Source organism: Dermacentor variabilis, chromosome 1 (genome assembly GCF_050947875.1).
Source record: "Dermacentor variabilis isolate Ectoservices chromosome 1, ASM5094787v1, whole genome shotgun sequence".
Lineage (NCBI taxonomy): Eukaryota > Metazoa > Arthropoda > Arachnida > Ixodida > Ixodidae > Dermacentor > Dermacentor variabilis.
The window spans coordinates 187,478,333-187,499,929 of NC_134568.1; the positions used below are offsets into that span (position 1 = coordinate 187,478,333).

At 42.8% G+C, this 21,597-nt stretch overlaps 1 protein-coding gene across 2 annotated transcripts in view; it reads left to right on the plus strand.

Annotated features, from left to right (window-relative positions):
* The window catches only part of fand (Pre-mRNA-splicing factor SYF1 fand), a 118,546-nt gene that overhangs the window by 23,159 nt on the left and 73,790 nt on the right, over positions 1–21,597 (plus strand). For both annotated transcript variants that reach the window (XM_075701379.1, XM_075701381.1), the window contains 6 exons: positions 3,078–3,137; positions 6,839–6,923; positions 8,884–8,956; positions 9,034–9,112; positions 9,232–9,351; positions 16,748–16,848. In XM_075701379.1, coding sequence (XP_075557494.1) covers positions 3,078–3,137; positions 6,839–6,923; positions 8,884–8,956; positions 9,034–9,112; positions 9,232–9,351; positions 16,748–16,848 — 518 coding nt within the window. The remainder of the gene's footprint in view (positions 1–3,077; positions 3,138–6,838; positions 6,924–8,883; positions 8,957–9,033; positions 9,113–9,231; positions 9,352–16,747; positions 16,849–21,597) is intronic.

Consider the following 21,597-nt stretch of genomic DNA (forward strand, 5'->3'; position numbering starts at 1 on the left):
ACTGCATTGAATGCTGCCTACATATATCAAACCTTACAAGCTGTTGTTCGTGGGTAAAGTTGCTCTGCTGTTAAAAGCAAGGTTTGACTTTTTCATTGTCATTAATGCTGCTGCACAGTATGTTTCATACTTTCAAAGAACAAAAAAAAAAATTAACACACACATATGTACATAAGGTGCACCAATAGAAAAATATGTGGTACATCTTGGACCACTTATAATGTAACTGCTTATTGTGCAGAACCAGCGATAAAGCATCCTTTCCCAACTCCCGTTTACCCTCCCATGGAACTCCATGTATACGCACACCGCTTATAGCGTAGTCGCATGAGACGAAATGCCGATTATAATGCGGCTTCCACAGGAAAATTCTGCAGACAAGCGCGGTAGCGAGCATGCTTCTCAACGAGGTGTGCCACCGATGGAAGGGCGATGTGAAGCAAACGAATGAACAACGAACGAAAGAATAAAGTGTTAGTGCGATGCGAGTGCACAAGGGTTCCCTAGACAACGGAGAAACCTTTGCTTGGCCGCTTATCAGCGATGCACACTCCTCACTGAACGCGGATATTGCTCATGTGACTTTGACTGCTATCAGTTTACGCGGTGTTCCACAGATTTAATTTGGAGCGTTTAGGCTTTTTGTTCTGCCATTCCTACTAGTTTGCGCACATAGAAACTTGGTAGGTGTTTGCAGTAGTTGCCGTTGGCTGCTCACCTAAGAAACCAAGCTCCACTTTATACGCACTGCCGTCAGCTCGGCGTGTGCATGCGATCGCATGCCCAATCGCTGTCATCATCTACAGGTATGAAGGTATCAAGGGCGAGCTTCCTGTGACGGCATGCCGCCCAACAATCCCGCTGGCTATACCTAACAAGCGCGGCTCGTCGGGAGTCAGCGACCAAAGTTGTGCTCTGGTGCCGAATCAAAGAAGTGCGTTGCAGTGACTGCACGGCACTTAGAAAGCAGAAAAACCACCTTGACAACGAAAGTGAGGGCTCAGGCAACACTTGAATGGCGACAACTTGGTTTGCGATCGCAATGTTTTCAACATTGTGGGCACACAGATCAGTCTGAGAAATAGAACAAGACACTATACAGCTTCCAAAATTTCGGTTGCTGTTCTGCATTAGTTCTGTGGAGTTGATGGTGGCGTCAAGGGAATTTTGAATAATCAAGGACGCCTGAAAATTTAGTAAACAGCTTACTTTCCTCTGCAGCGTATCTTTTCTTCTGTTTAACTTTGTCTGCTTCATGCGAAGGCTGACGGTCCTCAGACATTAACCTTTCAGCGTTTGTGCATTTAAATGGATGCAAACATCTCGGTCGCATGCGTCAATTCCCAGGTACGCGCGGCTTCTTGGTCTACATGCTTTGCACATGTGTAGCCTTTGAGAAATGTTGTAATGCAAATATTCATGACTCCAGCAACTCTATAAGCAGTCTATGGTGTTTGTCTAATGGCTGCACTTGTCACTAAAGTTGCAGGTATTATCCAGTCAGCAACACGTACAACACTTGAATTATTATATAATGTATCTGCAGAATAAAGGCTTGTTAAAGGCAAACAGCAAGTCAAGCTGTATGGATTGATTGGTGTTTTCAAATATTGAGAATGTCACTTCTACGAAGAGCTGAGGAAGAAAACGACACATGTAAAGAACAGTGTCACCATCATGCTTGAGGTCAGAAACTAGTTCTTGCAGGTCCGCAATTGTCATGCAGCAAGCTCAAAGCTTTCGTGTGAACAGATGCAGCAGGCAAAAACTTACATAGTTACTTGTGGCAATGCTGCAGAGAGAGGAAAAGGATAAATTTAAGGCAATGAGGTTGGCCAAGAAGTGCTGGAATGATCAAAATGAACAAGTGGGTGAGCAATGCTAATGCTAATTGTGCTCACGGAAAAGGCAAATCAACTGTACGTGTCTGGTATGGCACCACATCAAATAAAGTGGAATGCTATCATGATATATGCATGGGCACCTGAAACGCAAGAAAAAAAAAGTGCTCCAGTGATTTCTTTGCTTCAACATTCGAGCAAGCAAGCAAGTTTGAGGACTACTTCATGATGAACTCGAAGGCTGTTGAACACTATTTCCAAAGGTGCTGTGAAAGTTTTTTTTGTGTCAACTATCGAAGACATTGAAAGTAATACTCAAAGTATGCTATGTTTGGCACTCGGGCAGGGAGGGAAGACAGGATTGAAATATAAATAAGTGTTTTTGTTCATAGGGTTCTCTGTTCTATGCCAGACTTAGAATTCATTCAATGCCCATTGTAAAGATAGTCTGCATTATGTAAAGCAACTTGTGTGTGCTTGTGTGTTAAAGATAGAAGTTGCATGTCTTGCTTTTTGTTCTTGTTGCTCTTTGAAAGCCATAGGTAAAGGCCAAGTTTACAGAAAAGTCATATGATCAGCTACAGTAAAGCATAATGCCCTTATTGTGGAAGGTAGCCTAAAAACTTTTTATTTGGATGCAGTTGTTGGTGGCATTTGAGGGACATAAATTAAAGCTTCAGTGCGTAGGCAAAAAAAAGTTTAGTGGTTGTGTCTTTACCATTCTGTAGGTTTAGGGCACATAACAAGGAAAAAAGATCAATCCTAATACTTACTCACCTAATCGAATCTGTCCTAACCTACTTTCATCTAGGACCACATTCTAGAATGATTTCTTCTAGCGTGTACCTTTTGGTTGAACCAGCAGATTCCTGATGTGATGAATTACATTTAGCTGGGGGGCACTTTTGGACACATTTCTTTTCAGTGATATTTCCTGCCTACATAGTGTCAAATGCATTGGCAGGTTGAGCTGCAGAAACATGATGTTAAGGAATCATCTTTGCTGTGGAATAGTGTTGGGCTTAACCACATGTTAAAGTAAAAGCATCGTAAAAAAAGATGTATTTGTTATTATGACTGTTGACCTGATTTATTGTTGCAGGATCCTACTTCAGTGTTTTATTTGGTGGCATGTGATTTTTTGTGTTTCAAGTGACATTTAAGGTCACTGTACTCAGTGAAAATAACTTATCATCTTTTCGAGAACATCTTTAGCATTTATTTCTTGTTTAACAGGCAAGAGACATTTATGAAGAAGCAATACAGACGGTCCTGACTGTCCGGGACTTCACTCAGGTATGTGGATAGATGCTAGCAGTGTCAGAAAGGTGTAGCCCATTGTGACAGTGATGGGAATTGATGTGAGCCCTGGTTGTGATGTGAACACTGGTTGTGGTCACTGCTTTGCTTTTAGGGTGTTGAAGCTCTAAGATTTCTGCGTTATGTGAGCAGATCAGTATCTCTAACAACAGCTTCACAGCAGGACATTGAGCTCACGAGTTACGGTTTTGGCACAGGCTGTGCTTTTATTCTTTTAGCTCCATTATGGTATTCTGCTTCTGGTACATGTATATGTTGTATATAGACCTGCTGTGTTAGTTCAGTGGCTATGGTGTTCCATTTCTGAGCATAGCAGCACACTGTAAGTGTTGAGCTACAGTGGCAGGTTCATTTACTGGCCATGCCAGCTGCATTGTGATGGGGCTCGAACATAGAAATACTTCTGTGCTGATATTTAGAAACCTCATGTGGCCCTCTTTTTGAGCCTTCAGTTACAGCAAGCCTCATAGCTCAGGTGTAGCTTTCAGACAATAAAACTGCTATCAACCCCATTTTGGACAATGTGAGCTACAGTCAGGCATTTCAAACTGCATGCTGTATATGTCGGAGCAAATAACTCCATTGCCTAAACATGCATCTATTAAAAGTTGTCACATTTTTGTTTATACAGAACTGCATATGTTGCATGCGAGATAAATTCGAAAAGATGGGGACACCCATCACAGTACAGTGAATGATTGTTTTTTGCTGCAACCAAAAACACCAACACATCGAGCTTGTTGGTTTTTCATTATGCGATACGAGCACTATGGGATGGGACATGAGGCGAAGGTGACACAACGTGGTGCTGAACAAAGAACGTATTGTTTAGACATACTAGGCAATTTTAGAATGGGGGACCTCTCTGCATTGCAGAGCTTTAGAATAGGGCATAAGGCATCTAGATTTGTGTTGACCATTTGTAGCACCACAATACCTGAAAAGTGAGGGTGCATGGGTATTGAAATTTTCAAATTGTATTCAGATATAATTAGCTCCAAATATCAAATTGAATATCGAATAAATCTTGGTACAAGGAAATGTGGACAGAATAGACAAAAAGGGAGGGGGAAAACAAAGCTGCTGATTACGATTTTGTGGTTTGCATTCAGAGGTAAATGAACTCAAGCTCAATTGCAGAGGGTATGAATGAGATGCCTCTGAAATATTACTGTGGTTTCTGTAACTACCAAAAGGAAAATAATTGAATGCAGTATATATGCATGACCCAATACATCTGTAAAGGTCTGTTGATATCACATTCTTACATTTTTAGTGATGCAAACATGGTGTGTTGGTTCTGCCAGGTGACTCTTAAATTTATGCTAGGTTAAGAAATGTTTCAGACAGTTTTAAAGGGGCCCTGAACAATTACAATGGTGAGGCGTGCCTGTAACACTCTGCCTACTGAACGTCACCATGACACGCAGTTCAAATTTGATTTTGGATGTTCAGCTAGACACCACTATTTCTGATTTTGGCCCCTACGATGTGCCAAACACCGTTGTTCTCGGCACGTCGACGTGCGCTCAGTCAGCGTACTCGTCGTAGCAGGCGGGGTATCCGCGTTGCATAGCAGACCGCAGCTACATGCAACTTTAGTGCATATGCGTAGCGTTTGCTATGTGCATGACAGGGCTTGAGTGCATGCTCACGCTCATGTGCTCCTGTCTGGTTGTGATGCAGACCGGCTTTGTCCTGCACCAGCTTCAGCGATGGATAGTAGCCACATCCAACATGCACATATTGAAGTGCTGTTAATAGCTGAATACAAAGCGAAATTTGCCAAGGCGTCTAGCCAGTAGCAGTCAGGAGTGAGTGTGTGCTGGCAAGCATATGTGTGGTCTGACCTTTAGTTTTGTGGGTCGAGGCTAGTTGAGTGTTCAAAACTAATCGAAATAAGCGAGACCTGACCTGGCAACCACGGCTGAGCGCTGGGCAGACAATAATCGGTTTCTTCCGGAAGTACTTAATTCTTATTGAAATTCAAAAGCAGATTTTGCTTCAGCCTGTTTATTAAACTGCTTCAGTAAATATACACAGTAGGAAAAAGTGCACTGATCCAAACACCCTTTTTGATTGATGTCAGCTATTGGCCAATAGCAAGCACATATAGGAATGTGCTATAGGACGAAATATAGTGCCTGAAAAGAGTGAGACGAAGGCTGCTGTTGAAAAGAAAGTGTTTGAGAGAAAGGTGATTTCACGCTTTGCTTTCAAGCTCCACGCGCCACTGCAAAATTGGGCTGAGATGTTCATAACAGCGTATGCTATTGCCAACTGCTTTTTCACCAAGCCTGAGGGGTCATTCAGGACTTTATGGTTGGTCCAGTATAAGGTTCTAGACACTCGCTTAAAAACCACGCCACCTGTGCTGTTATGGTACTTGCTACAGCAGAAGCTGCACCTTCTTGGGCCTGCGCTTGCACAAATGCGAAGTACTTCTGGCTGAGTTGATAGCAGGTTCTAAGACCTGCCATGCAGTTACAATTTCTATCCAAGTTTCTCATGCAAGCTGTAATAATTGTCGCTACACTAGATGTTTACCCAAAATAAACGTTAAAAAATATGGAGTAGTCAATTTTTGTATATTAATCAAATAGCAGGAACTATATATTTGTGTCCAAAATCTTGGAAATTTGCACACCTTTACTGAAAAGTGAACCATTGACTAAAGCAATTTGTGTTTTTGCTTTGAGTTAGTAATTAACAAGACTCAATATAACTTATAATGCTATGGCATTTTTATGCTGTCTGCCAGTCCAATTTATACATTTGAAAACTGCTTGTTCATGATGTTCTCGTGGCGACTTATCCCTATAAAGTATAAGGGTGTCCAAAGCCATGGTTTGGTATTGAAACCAAAGCTTTTTTTTATTGTATAAGCTTTGTTTATAAAAGACAAGATGAGAGAATTAAAAAGCCTATTTCATTGTTTCAAATCCTGGCCACGGTGTCTGCATTTTGGTAGGGACGAAACGCAAAAATGCCTGTGTACCGTGCATTGTGTACCATGCATTGAGTGCACGTTAAAAAACCCCAGGTGGTCAAAATTAATCTTGAGTCCCCCATTACGGCATGCCTCATAATCATATCATGGTTTTGGCACAGAAAGCCCCAGACCTTAATTTTTTTTTAAATGTATTGTTCATATGTACAGAATATAATGCACAGTGCAGGAGCAGGAGCATATTCACCGTAAAGCAAGCAATACGAATGCTGTCAGTCATTGACTCTTGATTTTGTGTGCGTGTGCTTTGTCTGAACTTTTGGATTTGATTTACATTCATTTGCGAAACCTAAATATCCTATTTGTTTTGCTCCTGTTGACTGGTTGTCACTATTTCTTTGGGGTACCCAAGCTTATAGGATACCTATTCTAAAACTGCCTACTGTTTAGGTCAAAGATTATGCACCCTGAGGCTGTGTCGTAGTGTGATTATAAAGAGTGGTAACAAAAGGTCTGTTGTTTGTCAGAAAAAGTGTTACTTCAAGAAGTTTTTTGCAGATAATTAAAATGCTACTAATACTTCGTGGTTACAGCAGTGAGGTTTCTCATGTTGTTATAGCTTTATCCTACAACTTATGTCAAAGTAAATTTCGTGCAAGATCATGCATTTTGTCAAGTGGCTATTCCATTAACCATTGCATGACAAGGTAATTGCAAAATTTTCTAGGTTTTTGATGCCTATGCCCAGTTTGAAGAAAGCGTGCTCTGTGCTAAAATGGAAGAAACGAGCAAATCAAAGCCCAATGAAGAAAGTAAGTGCAGTTTTGTTGGCACTAGTAATCCAAGAGATGTTTTACCACCACTGCTTTATGCGGTTTTGGTGTTCTTTTTCATATTGGTCATATTTCTTTGCACTCATGGGTGAGCGCTTGATCGATTTTTTTTCCCCATAAAATGTATACCTGTTGCAAAGAACAGCATATGTAGTATAAAAGAAACTGCCAAAGTGAACATTGCAAAAATGAAAAGTCTGCTGAGCAAAATGTATAAAGCAAACAGTCCTCCATTGTTTGCAGAATGTAAATACAGTTGAACTTCAATGTAACGAAGCCAGCAAAATTGGCAATTTTCTTCATTATCTTGATTATATTGTAATTTTGTTTATATTGAAGTTTGATCTTTTATGCAAATAAGTACAGTTACTGATAGATTTTAATTACATGAAAGGGGCCAGAAAATTTTCTGAATTATCAGGCAATCAGAAAAAGCAAATTCAAACAAGAAAGAAATTCATGTTGTTAAAATTGAGAGTCGGCGACGAAAAATAAGCTTTCAAGCCGTATTGACGATATGCTCACATTTGCAGTACAAAGCGAAGCCATGCTTTCGCGTTCACTCCACCCTCGCGGCTCATAGTGGTGCCCCCACTGACACTGCTGTGCAAAATGCCAACAGCATGGAGAAAATGCTTTGTCAGCCTCTCGCTTCAACGCATCTCCGAAACTTGAGATTACGCGACTTCCAGTACTAAATATGCTGAAAGACAGCACACATGATGCCATGCCTTCGTGATGGCAGCGAAATACTGTAATATTAAAATCGTCTATAAACTCGACTCATTATAATAAAGTTCAAAATACATGGTGTATCAAGCATTTTGTCATACCTAGGTGTAACTGTTATGGAATCTGCTCAAAAAGGAAAGAAAAGGAAAAGAAAAAAGAACAGGCAGGAGAGTGTTAAAGGCAGAAGGTAATAACAGACTTATCTTAATTGCTAAATCTATTTCTGGAGGTGCTATCTCCCACTAACAACTGGTGTTTTATCTGCTGTTGGCAGTGTTTCATTAGCTGTGGCCAATTTTGCCAAGACGGCAGTCTATTAAAGGAGTACTGACAGGCAAATTTTGTCTTGTATTTACTGCTTTATTTGAGAGCCGTCAACACAGTAATTACACTATGGAGCCTCAATTCCTTGAGAGCGTAACAAATAATTACATTACCTTTTGATACGACCATTTTAAAACACTCCAGTAGCAGCATGTTTCAGACGTGGAAAAGGAGACTCGTCACATTGAAGCTTGTTGTGGCAGTATTGTGGTATCACATGCCACTGTTGTGTGTGTACCTACAACGGCTGTGCTGCAGAAACCTTAAGTCCAGCGTATTATGGGACAAGAGGAGAGAGCATGACCCCCTGTGTTTTCAAGTGCCCAATTGGAAAGACCGGTTTAACAGCTTTTTGTGACTCATTAATTGTATGCCCTTTAAACACCACACTAAGCTGACCAGCGGGCTCTTAAGTTGTTTGTGATATCATTTCACCTCCACCTCAGCTTTTGGTGGCATGTTGAGCCTCCTTTTTCATGTCCGAAGCTGTAATACTCTTGACATGTGTTTCGAACGTGTCGTTTAAAGATGTTGTATATAAATGTATTTTTTGGCACTCTCGAGAAATTGAGGCTTGGTACCATAATTATGGAGTCTGCAGCTCCTAAAAATGAAAAGAAATAGCAAAGCACACATTTTTGTGTCAGTACTACTTTAATAATAAAAGTTTATATCTAGAAAGTTGGGACATTCCCCAGTCATTCTTTATTCACTAGAAAATTAAACCACTTCTTGTGGCCTCCTTGAGGTTAACTAAACAAAAGACAACTGCACAATGTATCCTGTGTAATTGTGTCAGAAATAAAAATGTTAATACATAAAATACTGAACTTAAATTGAATGGTAAGCTTCAAACAGTTTTTGTCTTGCATCATTTGTTCAGGTGATCTTGACCTTGAATTGCGTCTGGCACGTTTTGAGGATCTTATGGATCGAAGACCACTCCTTCTGAACAGGTCTGTTGAATTGCTAAAATACTTTTAAAAGCGAACTGCTTCATCCTGACTTATTTGCATTTTTACCTATGTTGTAGTGTCTTGCTGCGACAGAATCCGCACAATGTTCACGAGTGGCTGAAGAGAGTTAAGCTTTTTGAAGGAAAGCCTAGAGAGGTAAATAAAGCTTCTGGTCAAAATTTTATTTGGCTTTTTATTTCACTGATTAATATGTATTTACTGTTTATATTCCTTATGATGCCTTCTTGCATTTCTTCTTTGCAATGGGGCACCAGATAATCAACACTTTCACAGAGGCTGTTCAAACCATTGACCCCAAACTAGCCACTGGAAAACTGAATGTTTTATGGGTGTCTTTTGCCAAGTTTTATGAAGAAAATGATCAAATTGAAGACGTGAGTATTTAACACTCCTTCTATACACATTCCTCAACTTAAATGGTTTAGCCACCAGGAAATGATTACTAGCAGGTAATATGACCATGCTTATTACATATACTGTGGACGCGATCCTTTTATAACACATACGGAAGAATTGCCATTCGCTTTACTGCAAATACAGCTATTAAAGTTTCCTCCAACCCTCCGTGATTGCTCAGTGGCTATGGTGTTGGGCGGCTGAGCATGGAGGTCGCGGGATCGAATCGCGGCCACGGCGGCCGCATTTCGATGGGGCGAAATGCTAAAACACCCGTGTACTTAGATTTAGGTGCATTAAAGATCCCCAGGTGGTCGAAATTTCCGGAGTGCTCCACTACAGCGTGCCTCATAATCGGAAAGTGGTTTTGGCACGTTAAACCCCATAATTAAATGTTTTTTTTTTAAGTTTCCTCCAAAAGCAAACTTTACATTTGAAAAACATACAGCCTGGTCCAAGGTGTTACATAAACCTTTGTTTCACCGTGGATCACATTACTGTGCTACCTGCCACGTGTAGGAATTGCAACTGCTCACTAGCAGCAATAGCCACTGTGCCGCATGTGAAACTGTATTATAGGATATGTCATTGAAACAAAACATATTTATTTCAGAGGGCATCTAAAATATTTCTAAGCATTACCTTGCCATTAATTAATTTTAGTGCAAGCTTCAACAATTCTCAGACATTACAGAGTTACAGTTTTCCCAATTGGTGTTAAAATAAGCAACAAAAGCATCCTTACACCCTACTCTAGGCTGCTGACAGATAATATTCTGAGGGCCTACTTGTGTTAATGGGTGGTTTCATGAGACAAAGCATGTGGTACTGATAATCGTCTCTTTTAGAAATGAGACATTCATTACTGAAGCATTGGTTCACATGCGTAATACAGTTAAATTTCGATATAACAAACTTGGTAAAATCTGCGATTTGCTTCATTGTATTCATAGTGTGTGCCGATGGACGTGCCTCTGGTGACGGCCTTGCGAAGTGTGCTCAGGAAAGGAGGCAGCCGCGTGCCGTAGTTTTCTGCCTCGTTGATTGTGCTTCTCTGTTTGATTCACGTTTTCGGAGCAAAATAAGCAACACCCTTCACATGTGTGCGGTGGCCAAAGCTATGAGGCATGTCGAAGAATTGTTGCACAGTGAGGTTCTCAAATACCAGCGAAAACACGCAGATGATACAGTTCTAATCATTCCCCGCAAAGCCTCATCAGCGGGAGCAACGGTAGCAATGAATCGCCACCGTTCGATGGGAAAGTTCTTGTTCTCATGCTTTTTTTTGTCATGTCGATGTTTTTTTTGCTCTCGATCATGTTTACACGCATAAGCAACTAAGTTGATCATGGCCTGCCCATGTTTTGTTCGTTTCGTCTGCCATGCAGCATATGGTTTAAAAGGATTTTGCTAAAGTTCTGAGCGCCGTTTGCCGCTTCTTTACTGTGTTGCACTAGCTTGGCAGCACAACTACATGAGTGCATTGTGTTGTATGTTAAAGCTACTGAAGCGTGCAAGAACTGAAATTGTTGGTTTTATGCGGCCTGGTAAATCCTTGCTCCATCTGTCACGCACTTTGTTTTCGCACCTAATTTGTGCGGGGTTTCCACCTTGTCTCATTTGTAAAGGGCCTAACTAATGCCATTGTCTTATCGGAATGGTAACAGGCAAGTGCTTCTTTAACAGCTTTATTCTTTTCGCCTGGGGACATCTTATATATTGTGCTTTCTTGGTAGTTCTGTTAAGAAAATTGTTTGTTCAGGGTGAGAATTGCTGATAGTTGCTGCATATGGTATTTCTGTTCCATTTTCGCTGAAACATTTGCGTAACGTTTGGGAAGTTTTTACACCTCAATGCTGTCTCACTAGACTTACCCTGCCCAGTGATTTGTTTGTTTCACAACGTAGTCCCTTTTTGCATGTGTATTTTGTACTCAACTGAATTCTTTCTTGTTAAGCTTACCCCGCAGAGGACTAAACCTGGCCTTGCCACCAGCGCCCACCTACATTGGTTGGCGATGCTCTGCCTTTAAATATATCATGTGGCATCCCTCTACCGTAACATTCGAGAAAAAAAAGAAACTATCAAAAAGTTAGTCAGGCTTTAGCATTGTATGTTTACAAGCAGGCCCCTAAGGGAATTTCAAATTGTTAAAATTGCAGCGGGAATGGCAGTGCGACGGTGTATGCAGCAGAATTGCATCGGCGGTACAGCACTAACTTGCACTCTTATTACACCATGCATTTGGTGATTTAATAGACTAGTGTGCGCATTTCCATCAATAAATTCGCAATTCCTATTCTTGAGACGACTTTAACGGCACTTATTCTGCGATGTCACATGTATTCATCGGCAGAAAGATCATTACGACATGTGCCGACATCATACCACGCGGATTTGTTTGAGATACAAGTCTGCACTATCAATGTGTGCCCATTATTGAGGTACAGAAGCAGTATTATGGCAACAGTAGAATTACAAAACAAAGAACGATCGAGACATCGCATTACTCAACAAAACCGAGCGGCTAGATAACAAGAGCTCCACTTCCTGTAACTGGGGTTCATTGCGTTTTCTTGCGGGACACTCTTGGCACGTATGTGTACCGGGTTGTCCCAAACACTGGTAGCATAGTGTTCATGTCCGTTCCAATTGAGGCCAGCGTCTTTCCTGCAGCTGTCACCACAGAAGAAGCGGTCTGGCACCCAAACAAAAAAGAAATCATAGCCACAAATTTCAGCCATCCTTTCAAGGGGTTGTCGTCTGCTACTGCTCCCAAGCGTATTTTTGCAAGTGCGCACTAGGTGGCTATCACTGGTGCCTCTATAGGTGGCGCACTACACGTATACAGTCGACTTCCGTTAATGCAGTCCTGTCAGGACCAATGAAACTGGTCAAAATATCCGGCAGGTCGAATTAATCAAAAGGCAGAAAAAATGACAAAACGGGCCAGTAATTCATTTCGCAGTATTTGCCTTTAAAGTTAGTTTCACTGAAATTTAGCTGTGTTATGCATTGAAGTATACAAAGCAGGGAAGGTGCCATTGTTATGGCACATAGCATATGTTCCTTAGTTTACACAAGCACGTGTGCCATCTCCGGTTACAGTATGAGCATCAAGATAACTAATAAGTTTACTGGCAGGCCTGCAGACTTTAGATAAACCCTCACTCTCTTGTTGGCTTTAAGCATCCCCTTGACTTTCGGAGTATTTTCATCTTACTGCCTTCCTTTTTGCTAGCTTTCCCAAAACAGATGGTTTTTCTCCGCTTCTCAATGCACTGGGGTGCGCATAATTAAGGAATGTGTACTATGCCTTGCTAATGGTCTCATCTACGAGACACGCATGGTTGGTGAAATGAGGGCTCAAATTTCCACACCAATGTAAGAAACAGCTCTGAATGGCTACCAGTATGTTTATTAGGCATCTGCGTGCTAGTACTGTGACTGGAGACTGCGCGTGCCTGCCTGTATAGTTAAGGAATGCATACTGTGTCTCGGCAATAAATCAGGTAATACATAGGAGCATTGTAAGAACTACGAATTACATTTATTTATACAGTAGACAGCATTTCGGCTGGCGCAGCGTGACTAGCCGCAAGCGACAGTGTGCTGAAAACGTCAGACTATAAACACGCCTTTGCGCTGCCACCGCTTGCTGCGGGAACAAGAGCTGCACTCTAAAATGCACGCTGCTGAGTTCCACTATCCGTATATGGCGTCCAAACACATATCCCAGTGATGCTTTCCTTTGAGTAACAGCCACGAGTCTCAAAGGCTATGTTTTTTGGTACTACAAGCACCGATAAATGTCACGGCAGCCATGTTTTAGACATCACCTGGTGCCGCTTGTCAGCAGAACACCTCGTAGAGAAAGGGCATAGCCTCCAAGACATAGCATAAAAAAAGAAAGAAAGAAACACGCAGCGTCGCATCTGCATTATCTTGAAGGTCTTGATAGAAGGAGAGAATCGACCTGCAACAGAAGCATTCGCCATGCCTGGCCATGCACAAACGCTTCTCCCTCCAGTCAGGCCTAAACAAAGGGGCGCAGATGGAAACAGAAAAGCTGTGCAGCCTGCGCGGCGACACCAGTGTCCCCAAAATGCTCCCACACACTAGCACTTGCCCCATCCACGATGGCGTAGAGTTTGAATTACCGGTGGCGGTGCGGATTTCAGTGTGAATTAGCGGGATGTGTTACATATTGCTTTCAATATAGTGTTGGGCGGCCCGCAGCGGCTACTTCGAATTATCCAAAATATCAAATTAATGAGTTGTGAATTAACGAGCTTTTACTGTAGTAAGAAAATGTGCGTGACGCGCCGCCACCGGCAAAACACAGCTGCAGCAGAAGGGTCACACCTACTGGTAGCGAGCCAGCGCAGCAGTCACAGGACTACATGAAAATCTCACCTCATCTCTCTTACTCTGCGTGTATGTGTGAGATGTTGCATGTTTTTTACTTCATCTGCTGACAAATCGTCGCTGTGTTTGCATTCTTTGTCCTTCATTCTTAATGCGAGTTATGTCTTGTGAAGATGATGATATCATTGTCGATGATAATAATCATGTTGGTGTTCTCCCTTCTGTTGCGGCATTGCTGCATTCAATAAAAAAGGAGAATGAGGCACTGGGTGTCGCCTCCGCATCCTTGTATTCAGTGCCCATCTTGTCATATGGAATTGGATATGGCGCACTGTCTCCAATAACCTTTCCATTGGGGCGTCTCGTTTTAGACTCATCATTGTAAAAAACAATCTCAATCCATGACAATCAAAACAATCGCGAACGAGACCAAACGAAGCAAACCAAAAGAAGCATGAGCAAGCGCTGACACCATATATGAGTACAAATTGAGCAGTCAGGTGGGGCCGCTCTCATTGGTCTCCGGCGTTCGCGGTTCGCTTGCCGCCACGCAAAACCACGAACAATGGTCGAGGACTGTTCCCTCCCATGGCACAAAAAAAACCGCCGCAAAGCAGCTTTTGTAACATGCGTTTTGCCGCCGCCGGCACACCGCGCACATTTTTCCACTAGTGTGTATGCATCTTAGCATGGCTATGTTGCTGCAAAGCTGACCAATAAAGTTCAAATGATTTGGCAAAGGCCAGTTGTGAGACCAAAATAAGGGAAGTTTGGGCCCATAGAGATGTATGGGCGCCGACCAGGACCTTCTGTCGAGATCAATTCAACTGAAAAGTCTAATTAACCAGAGTCTAATTAACGAAAATCTACTGTATTGAGATTCGAACCTTTATGCAAAAAATCACAGTTTCGCCATACGGGTAAAGCAATGAATGTGATAGCAACGTGTTAGAATATTGCAGGAAGTGTAAGACTCGTAGCTGTAGTGGCAGTATGAATTAAAGTAAACGTAAGCTAAGTAAAAACAAGCTGCTGTGCTAGGGGTACTCTGTTTAATCATGTCATTGGATAATTTCATCTATGTTTATTAATAAAAGCCAGCATCTTTCATAATGAATCTACCACCACTTTTCCGTATCAGTTACGTCTCAAACCTCTTTCGTGGTTTAATCCCGGAGGTAGTGCATAGCCGTGCCTATGAAATTACATCCTTTTAAGGCTTGCGCTAAATTATATTTGCACATTTTTAATATTAAAGTCAGAAGATTTAAGATGAAAGGCAAGTGTTGTCAGTGCTTTGTTTCATGACATTTGTTTGTGGGCTTCCATTTTCAAAATTCTGAAGAATAACACTGTCAAGAATGTAAGGCCTGGTATGAGCAACTTTAGCGACAGAATGGTGTGCAATATAACCCGGATTTTTATGTGGGATGGAGACGATATCCTCCGCCACATTTTAACACTCAGGTTACTCCAGATCGGGGCATATCCTAACCCTGCACTGTTACACAGAATCTATCCAGACATACCATCGACCAATAGTCGCGAGCTATGCTCAGACGTAGCTAACTTAGATCATACGCTCTGGCGGTGCCCCGTGTTACGCAACGGCGATGGCGTCACATCGTCCAAATAAGAGGCTGCCCTAAGCAGCCCCGATCTTGACGCACAGCTATGGGCTGTCCATCAAGCCCGCAATGCAGCAGAAAGGCTCCGCCTTTCTGCTGTTTTACCGTACCATACCATATAACCCGCATATACCACATGTATTATAGCAAGGTGTGGCATATGCATACATACGTATGCCTAAATATATGTAGCACCTCACGGCGAGGACAACAATAAAAATTTGCTTGGAGCATCCATATATTTACTATCGCAATAGAAATAAGTACAGCTGCCGATAAATCTTTTTTGCACGGAAGGGGCTGCCAAATTTTCCGAAAAAGCAAACTTGAATTTGAGAATTTTGAGAAATTTGAATTTGAGACGTCAAACACGGTTTCATGCCGTGCCGATGATATCTTCACATCGGTGGTATGAAGCGAAGCCAGCCACACTTTTGTGTCCACTCCACCCCCATGGCTGATAAAGTCGCCTGCAGTGGGACGATGGTATCACGAAAAGCGCCGGCAGTGGGTAGCAAGTGGCTCGTCTGTCTCGTGCTTCAACGCATTTCTGAAGCTCAAGATTATGCAACCTCCAGTACTAAACACGCAGGAAGACAGCACACGTGATGCCACGCCATCTTGGCATGGCCACTCTTTTCACACATGGCAGATTCCCTCAAACCAGGGCGTGCAGGCTGCATATGCACTCAGCCATGCTGACAGCCATGCGTAGCCACGATCGCACTAAAAAATGAGACGTGCACCAGCCTGCCCCCACTGCACAATGTGGATTTGCCTACTATCTGTGCAGGACAAAGCCAGTCCACACCACGGCCAGACTGGAGCACAGGAGCGCAAACGCACACTCCAGCCATTCCATGCACAACATTTTGCACCTAGCTGCATCTGCTGCATAGTGTAAATACGACGAGCCCTCTTGCTGTAACACCATAGGCGGGGCACTGCCACCAGAGCTGCCCTGCTACTTCGGAACGCAGGACGTTGAGGGGGAATGGGGGAAAGGAACTATTGCGCTCGTAGTATCTGGGCTCGTACTAGATCTTGAGAAATTATTTTGGTAATGCATTCGCAGGAAGCATCATACTCATTGCAATAAACTACAAGAAATGGGGTTAAAGGTTGGTGGAAGAAAGGTTGGCTTCTTTTGACATACTCATTGCAAGGCGTTTTTGGGTCTTTAAAGAAGGGCGGTTCAGGCCCCCTTTAACTAAAAAATAAGATTGCTTCCTTACTCCTCTTTATAGTGTCACATAAATGTTATGCATGTAGCAATATTAGCAGTTCTTGCTTCAGACTTGAAAAACACTTAAACATCAGTACTTCCAGTAGTATGATAGCCTGTATCTAATTATGTGTTCTTCTTTTTCCTATAAAGGCTCGAATTATTTTTGAAAAAGCAACCCAGGTGCCTTTTACAAAAGTGGAAGACCTCGCTCATGTATGGTGCGAGTGGGCAGAGATGGAACTACGACACGAGTAAGGGATTTTTCTTCAAACAGTATTGCTCTTTGTGTGACACCATGTTCTTTTCTACTTCAGACTGGCAACCAACCTTTAAAGGGCCCTGCAGCACAGGTTGAGAGCCTGTAGTTTTCATTTGCTGTTAGCAGTGTAGGTCTTGGCAGTGCGTGAACTGCGATGACAGTGCTAACGTCAGAGTATTTCGCGCTTTAATCTGCTCTAGGAATGGGTGTATTTCTTGCTGACCACAGCAGCATGTAGTGGTGACTTTTGGCAGATGTAATGAAACACACTGTTTGCTGTGATTGGTTGGGTGCACACTTTGTATGTCTTTTCATCATACTCTACAAACAAATGCAAAAAAGCAATGCACTTAAGTTTTACAGCCTTTTCATTTGGAAGGCAAGCACAATAATAAACACTGAAGTATCCCAAGTCAAATTGGGATGCGGAGCCAGCAAAGGAGGGGCACTGCCTTCCAGTTCCATCTTGAAGCTTTCCTATTCTCTCGACAATTCTTTTTTCTCCCCACCTCCCCTCAGTAGTACTACACTGGTGGCTGGGTAGCGATGAGCCGCCACATTTATTGCGGGAGCCAGTGTGGCCATCTACACAGACATGTTGATCCATGGCTGAAGAACAGCTAAAATGGTGATCGTCCCGGCGGCCGCTGGGTGCATTTTCTACCTTGTGCTAAAATGCTTATGTAATTCAATTTAGGTGCATGGTAAAGAATCCCAGGTGGTTAAAATTAATCCGGAGTTTCCCACTACCGCGTTCCTCATAATCAAATTGTTTGTTTGGCACGTAAAGCCCCATAATTTAATTTAAGTTGAGCAATGTGACGCGTTGTGTAAGGCAATGATAGTTCTTATCCCGCAGGCTACGAAAAATCGTGCACAACAACGCCTCAAGCAAACATGTCTTGTTGTGGGTTATGTGTACTGTGCAGACAAGTGGTGCACGCAAAGTAATGTTTAACATGAACTCACCACTTTCATATTGCACTAAAAGCTGGAGAACTTAGACATATGCTGCAACATCACCGTCAATTATTGTCAATCGACGCAAACGGCACAGAAAGCTTCACTTACATCGATTCCCACAATTCGTGGGATCCACATAATTTTTATAGGCAATGCCAGCTAACCGAATTACTCAATGAATTGGACATGCCTATAGAATACGCTGAGGAATCGAGGAAGTTCTACTTACAACATAAAAATACCGCATGAGTATGTTTGCCCCATGCTGGACATGGAACGCCTAAGTTGTTCATGGGTGCAGTCACGCAGGCAGAGACACTTTCGAACGATCGAGAAAGCCTCTGGGAAAATGGTTCCTTTGGTGTCTGTGCAGCAGTACACTTGCCATCCGTGTCACAGCGCTCACCAGGTAGATGCCGATGGTGAAGACAATATGGGTTGGGGGGCACCTTCAGAAGCTTGAGCAGCTGAAGGAGAGTGTTCTGTATTGTATTGTTGATTAGGAAGTTATACAGTGAAGAAATTGAAGAAGGCACTCTTGAGGCCGTCATACATATTCTCATCTGGCGATGGAAGGTCATGCCAAGAAAAACAGCCGCAGGAATCTCACTCTCAAAGAGGAGGTACCGCCAGAACTGAGAGGATGCACCATTGACATACAGCTGATCCTCCACTTTTACAAACCACACGATATGGCTGTGTGGATGGCAGGGCCAGAGGTGCAGATGCCATGGGTTGTCTAGTTTTCGGCGGCACCATTCTTCTGGCTAGTCCATAGCTGTAGCAAAGACTCGGGGGGGGCACTGCCAGTTATGTGGTGGCTGCATAGCAATGAGCCACGACATTTATTACAGGAGCTGGCTTGGCCATAGATGCAGGTGTGAGGGTCGGTAGCTGAAGAACAGCTAAGATGGCAATCATCCACTCGGGTGCCAGGCGCTGAGGACTAAGCTGAGATCAGGGAGTAGCTCTTGCCTTAATACTAGCCAGTAGTAATGGTAGTCTCAGTTTGTGCACACCAAAAAGTCCCTGTGAAAAAGCGTGAGCGTCAGCTTTGTTGACCAAGTTCACTGGCCTTGGTCACCACAGCTGGTAAGCTTTCGGTAAGGTTCCGATGCACGTTTATAAAAAATTTAAAAAAATTAAATTCTGGGGTTTTATGTGCCAAAACCACAATATGATTATGAGGCTTGCCGTAGTGAGGGGCTCCAGAAGAATGTTTGACCACTTGGGGTTATTTAATGTGCACCCACTGCGTAGCACACGGGCATTTTTGAATTTCACCCCCATCGAAATGCGGCCGCCGTGGCTGGGATACGATCCTGTGCCCTCGGGCTTAGCAACACAACGCCAAAACCACCACGCCACCATGGCGGTCTGCTTTCATCACTAGCATTGCTCTCATTACTAACATTTTTTTTTTAATTACTAGCACCTTATAATGTTACTGAATGAGTGAAATATGAAAGAGGATGCATTTAATTTTGTGTGCTTCTTATTTGAACTTTGAGGCTGAATAACTTTTGTTTGCACACACCAGGATTTGCAATTCTGTTTGCATTAAAGTAAGGACCATACGAATATATAATCCTTTGTAATGAGATAATTTACAGTCAAACCAATGTTGAAAACCCCATAATGAACTCCCTTTTTTGTAGTGTAATCGAAAGCTTACCACTGAAAGCATCTGCATTTGGTGTCAAGTTGAGGATATAGGTGAAAACCTTCTAACAAAAGTGTCCTGAACCTGCTCTCCTTCTTCCTGCTCTTGAAAGAAAAAAAAAATTCCCCACACAGGCATAAAGAGCAGGCATCGTCGGGTCTTGAGGCATGCACTGTTGGAAAGAACAGTAACAGGCAGCACAAACACTAAGAAAACACACTTTGCTAATCCATGCACAAATTGCAAAAAAGCCATTGCAGCAAATGGAGCCAGTGAAGAAATTCGAGCCTGAACAATGTTGCCAGAATGACATGGCTGCTTACTCTATTGCAGGCACGTGCACAGAGAATGGTGCCATGTTGTGATGGACTTTGTGCCTTGAAAGTTGTGCAGTCCTCACCGAGAAGCATGCTGCCGGCGTGTGCTTGCAGAGGGAAAGGGTGATGAGGCATTGTAGTGCTAACACAAATTTATACAGTAGAATCTTGGTAAACGGAAATCACTTTAAACTGAATTGCTGGTTAAATGGTGCAACAGCCTCTATGTTGGTTCGCATTGTACTTGTATAATGAAAAAAAAAGCTCCTGTTAATTGGAACCAAAATTTTCTCAACTCTCAGTAAGCGAAACAACGGAAGCAAGCTCTAAAGCATCTTTTTGAAAAAGGTATAATCTGATTTTTATTTTGTGACACCTGTCTTCTACACAGAAAACCATCCTTATAAGGCTGTGTCAAAGACTCAAGCGAGGAATAATTTGATAGATAGTTAATGCATAGCATGTGCAATCTGGACAGCTTGGCAGCACCACCATTTGCCCCATAGATGGCTGAAATGAGAATGACAGAAATTTTGGACACTTTACAGTGCACTGTTCGGTAATTTGGACTCTACCAGCATGAACTTGTGCTAATTCAGCTACCAAGTCGAGTAATAAGAGCAATTTTCTTTTGCTTTGATACATTGCCGTTGCCTCCTATAAATCAAAACTAGTGAAGCCTAGTCAATCCAGAAGTCGCCTACTGTGCTGAAACCATGGGACAAACTAGCTGCTACATTCACTTATTTATTCTTGACATGTCTAATAGTGCTATAAGGGCAGATAGCCTAATTTTAGTCATTGCTTGAAGCAGCGGACATTAGTTGCATGATAAATCAAAATATGTAATCGACTAATTAACGAAAAAATTACTAAATAACTTCAGAAATAATGGTTTATGGTACATAGTGTTACGGTGCAAACAAGAATTGCAGCATTCAGAAGAAGACGATTTGACGTGTAGAGGTGGAACACTGCGGCCATCTTGTTTATGTATCGTTGTCTCTCTTATAAATATAAATTCGTCTTGATATGTGACTTCTGTAACGTAACAAATTGGTGGCAGGTGCTGAGTACCCACGACAAACAACAACGGAGCTCCGTAGTGGTCGTCACCTCGGACTGCACAACATGACGGAAGAAACAGGACCCGACATGCGCGGCCCACATCAACGCCTACAACCTTGACGGTTGTGCTGGCTCAGCCGCGGGGTCCAGGAACGTTCTGTGGCACCAACCACCTCGACGGGGAAGACTGGATCGCCACGTGTGAGCGTGTAAGTGCCCACAACAAATGGGATCCGACGATTATGTTGGCTAACTTGGTCTTCTACCTACAAGGCATGGCAAAGGTGTGGTATGACAACCATGAAGAAGAGCTTAATGACTGGGACATGTGCCAAGAGAAGCTGCAGGACTTGTTCAGCTGTCCCAGCGGGCGGAAGTGCACCGCTAAGAAAGAACTAGTGACCCGCACCCAGACGTCCACAGAATCGTACGCGTCTCTTATGCCCAGGACGTGCTGGCTCTGTGCGGTAAGGGCAACAGTGATTTGGCTGAGTCGGACAAGGTTGAGCGTGTACTGAAGGGGATCGCTGACGATGCTTTCAACCTGCTCATGTGCAAAAATTGTGAAACAGTACAGTACATCATAAAAGAGTGTCAGTGCTTTGAGCAGGCCAAGAGCTGTCGCATTGCAACGCCGTTTGCACTTCTGCTGAACACAGCTGAGACATCCTCTTTTGACGACAGGCTAGGAGCGCAGCGACCATCATCATCAGATGACCTGACGTGGATA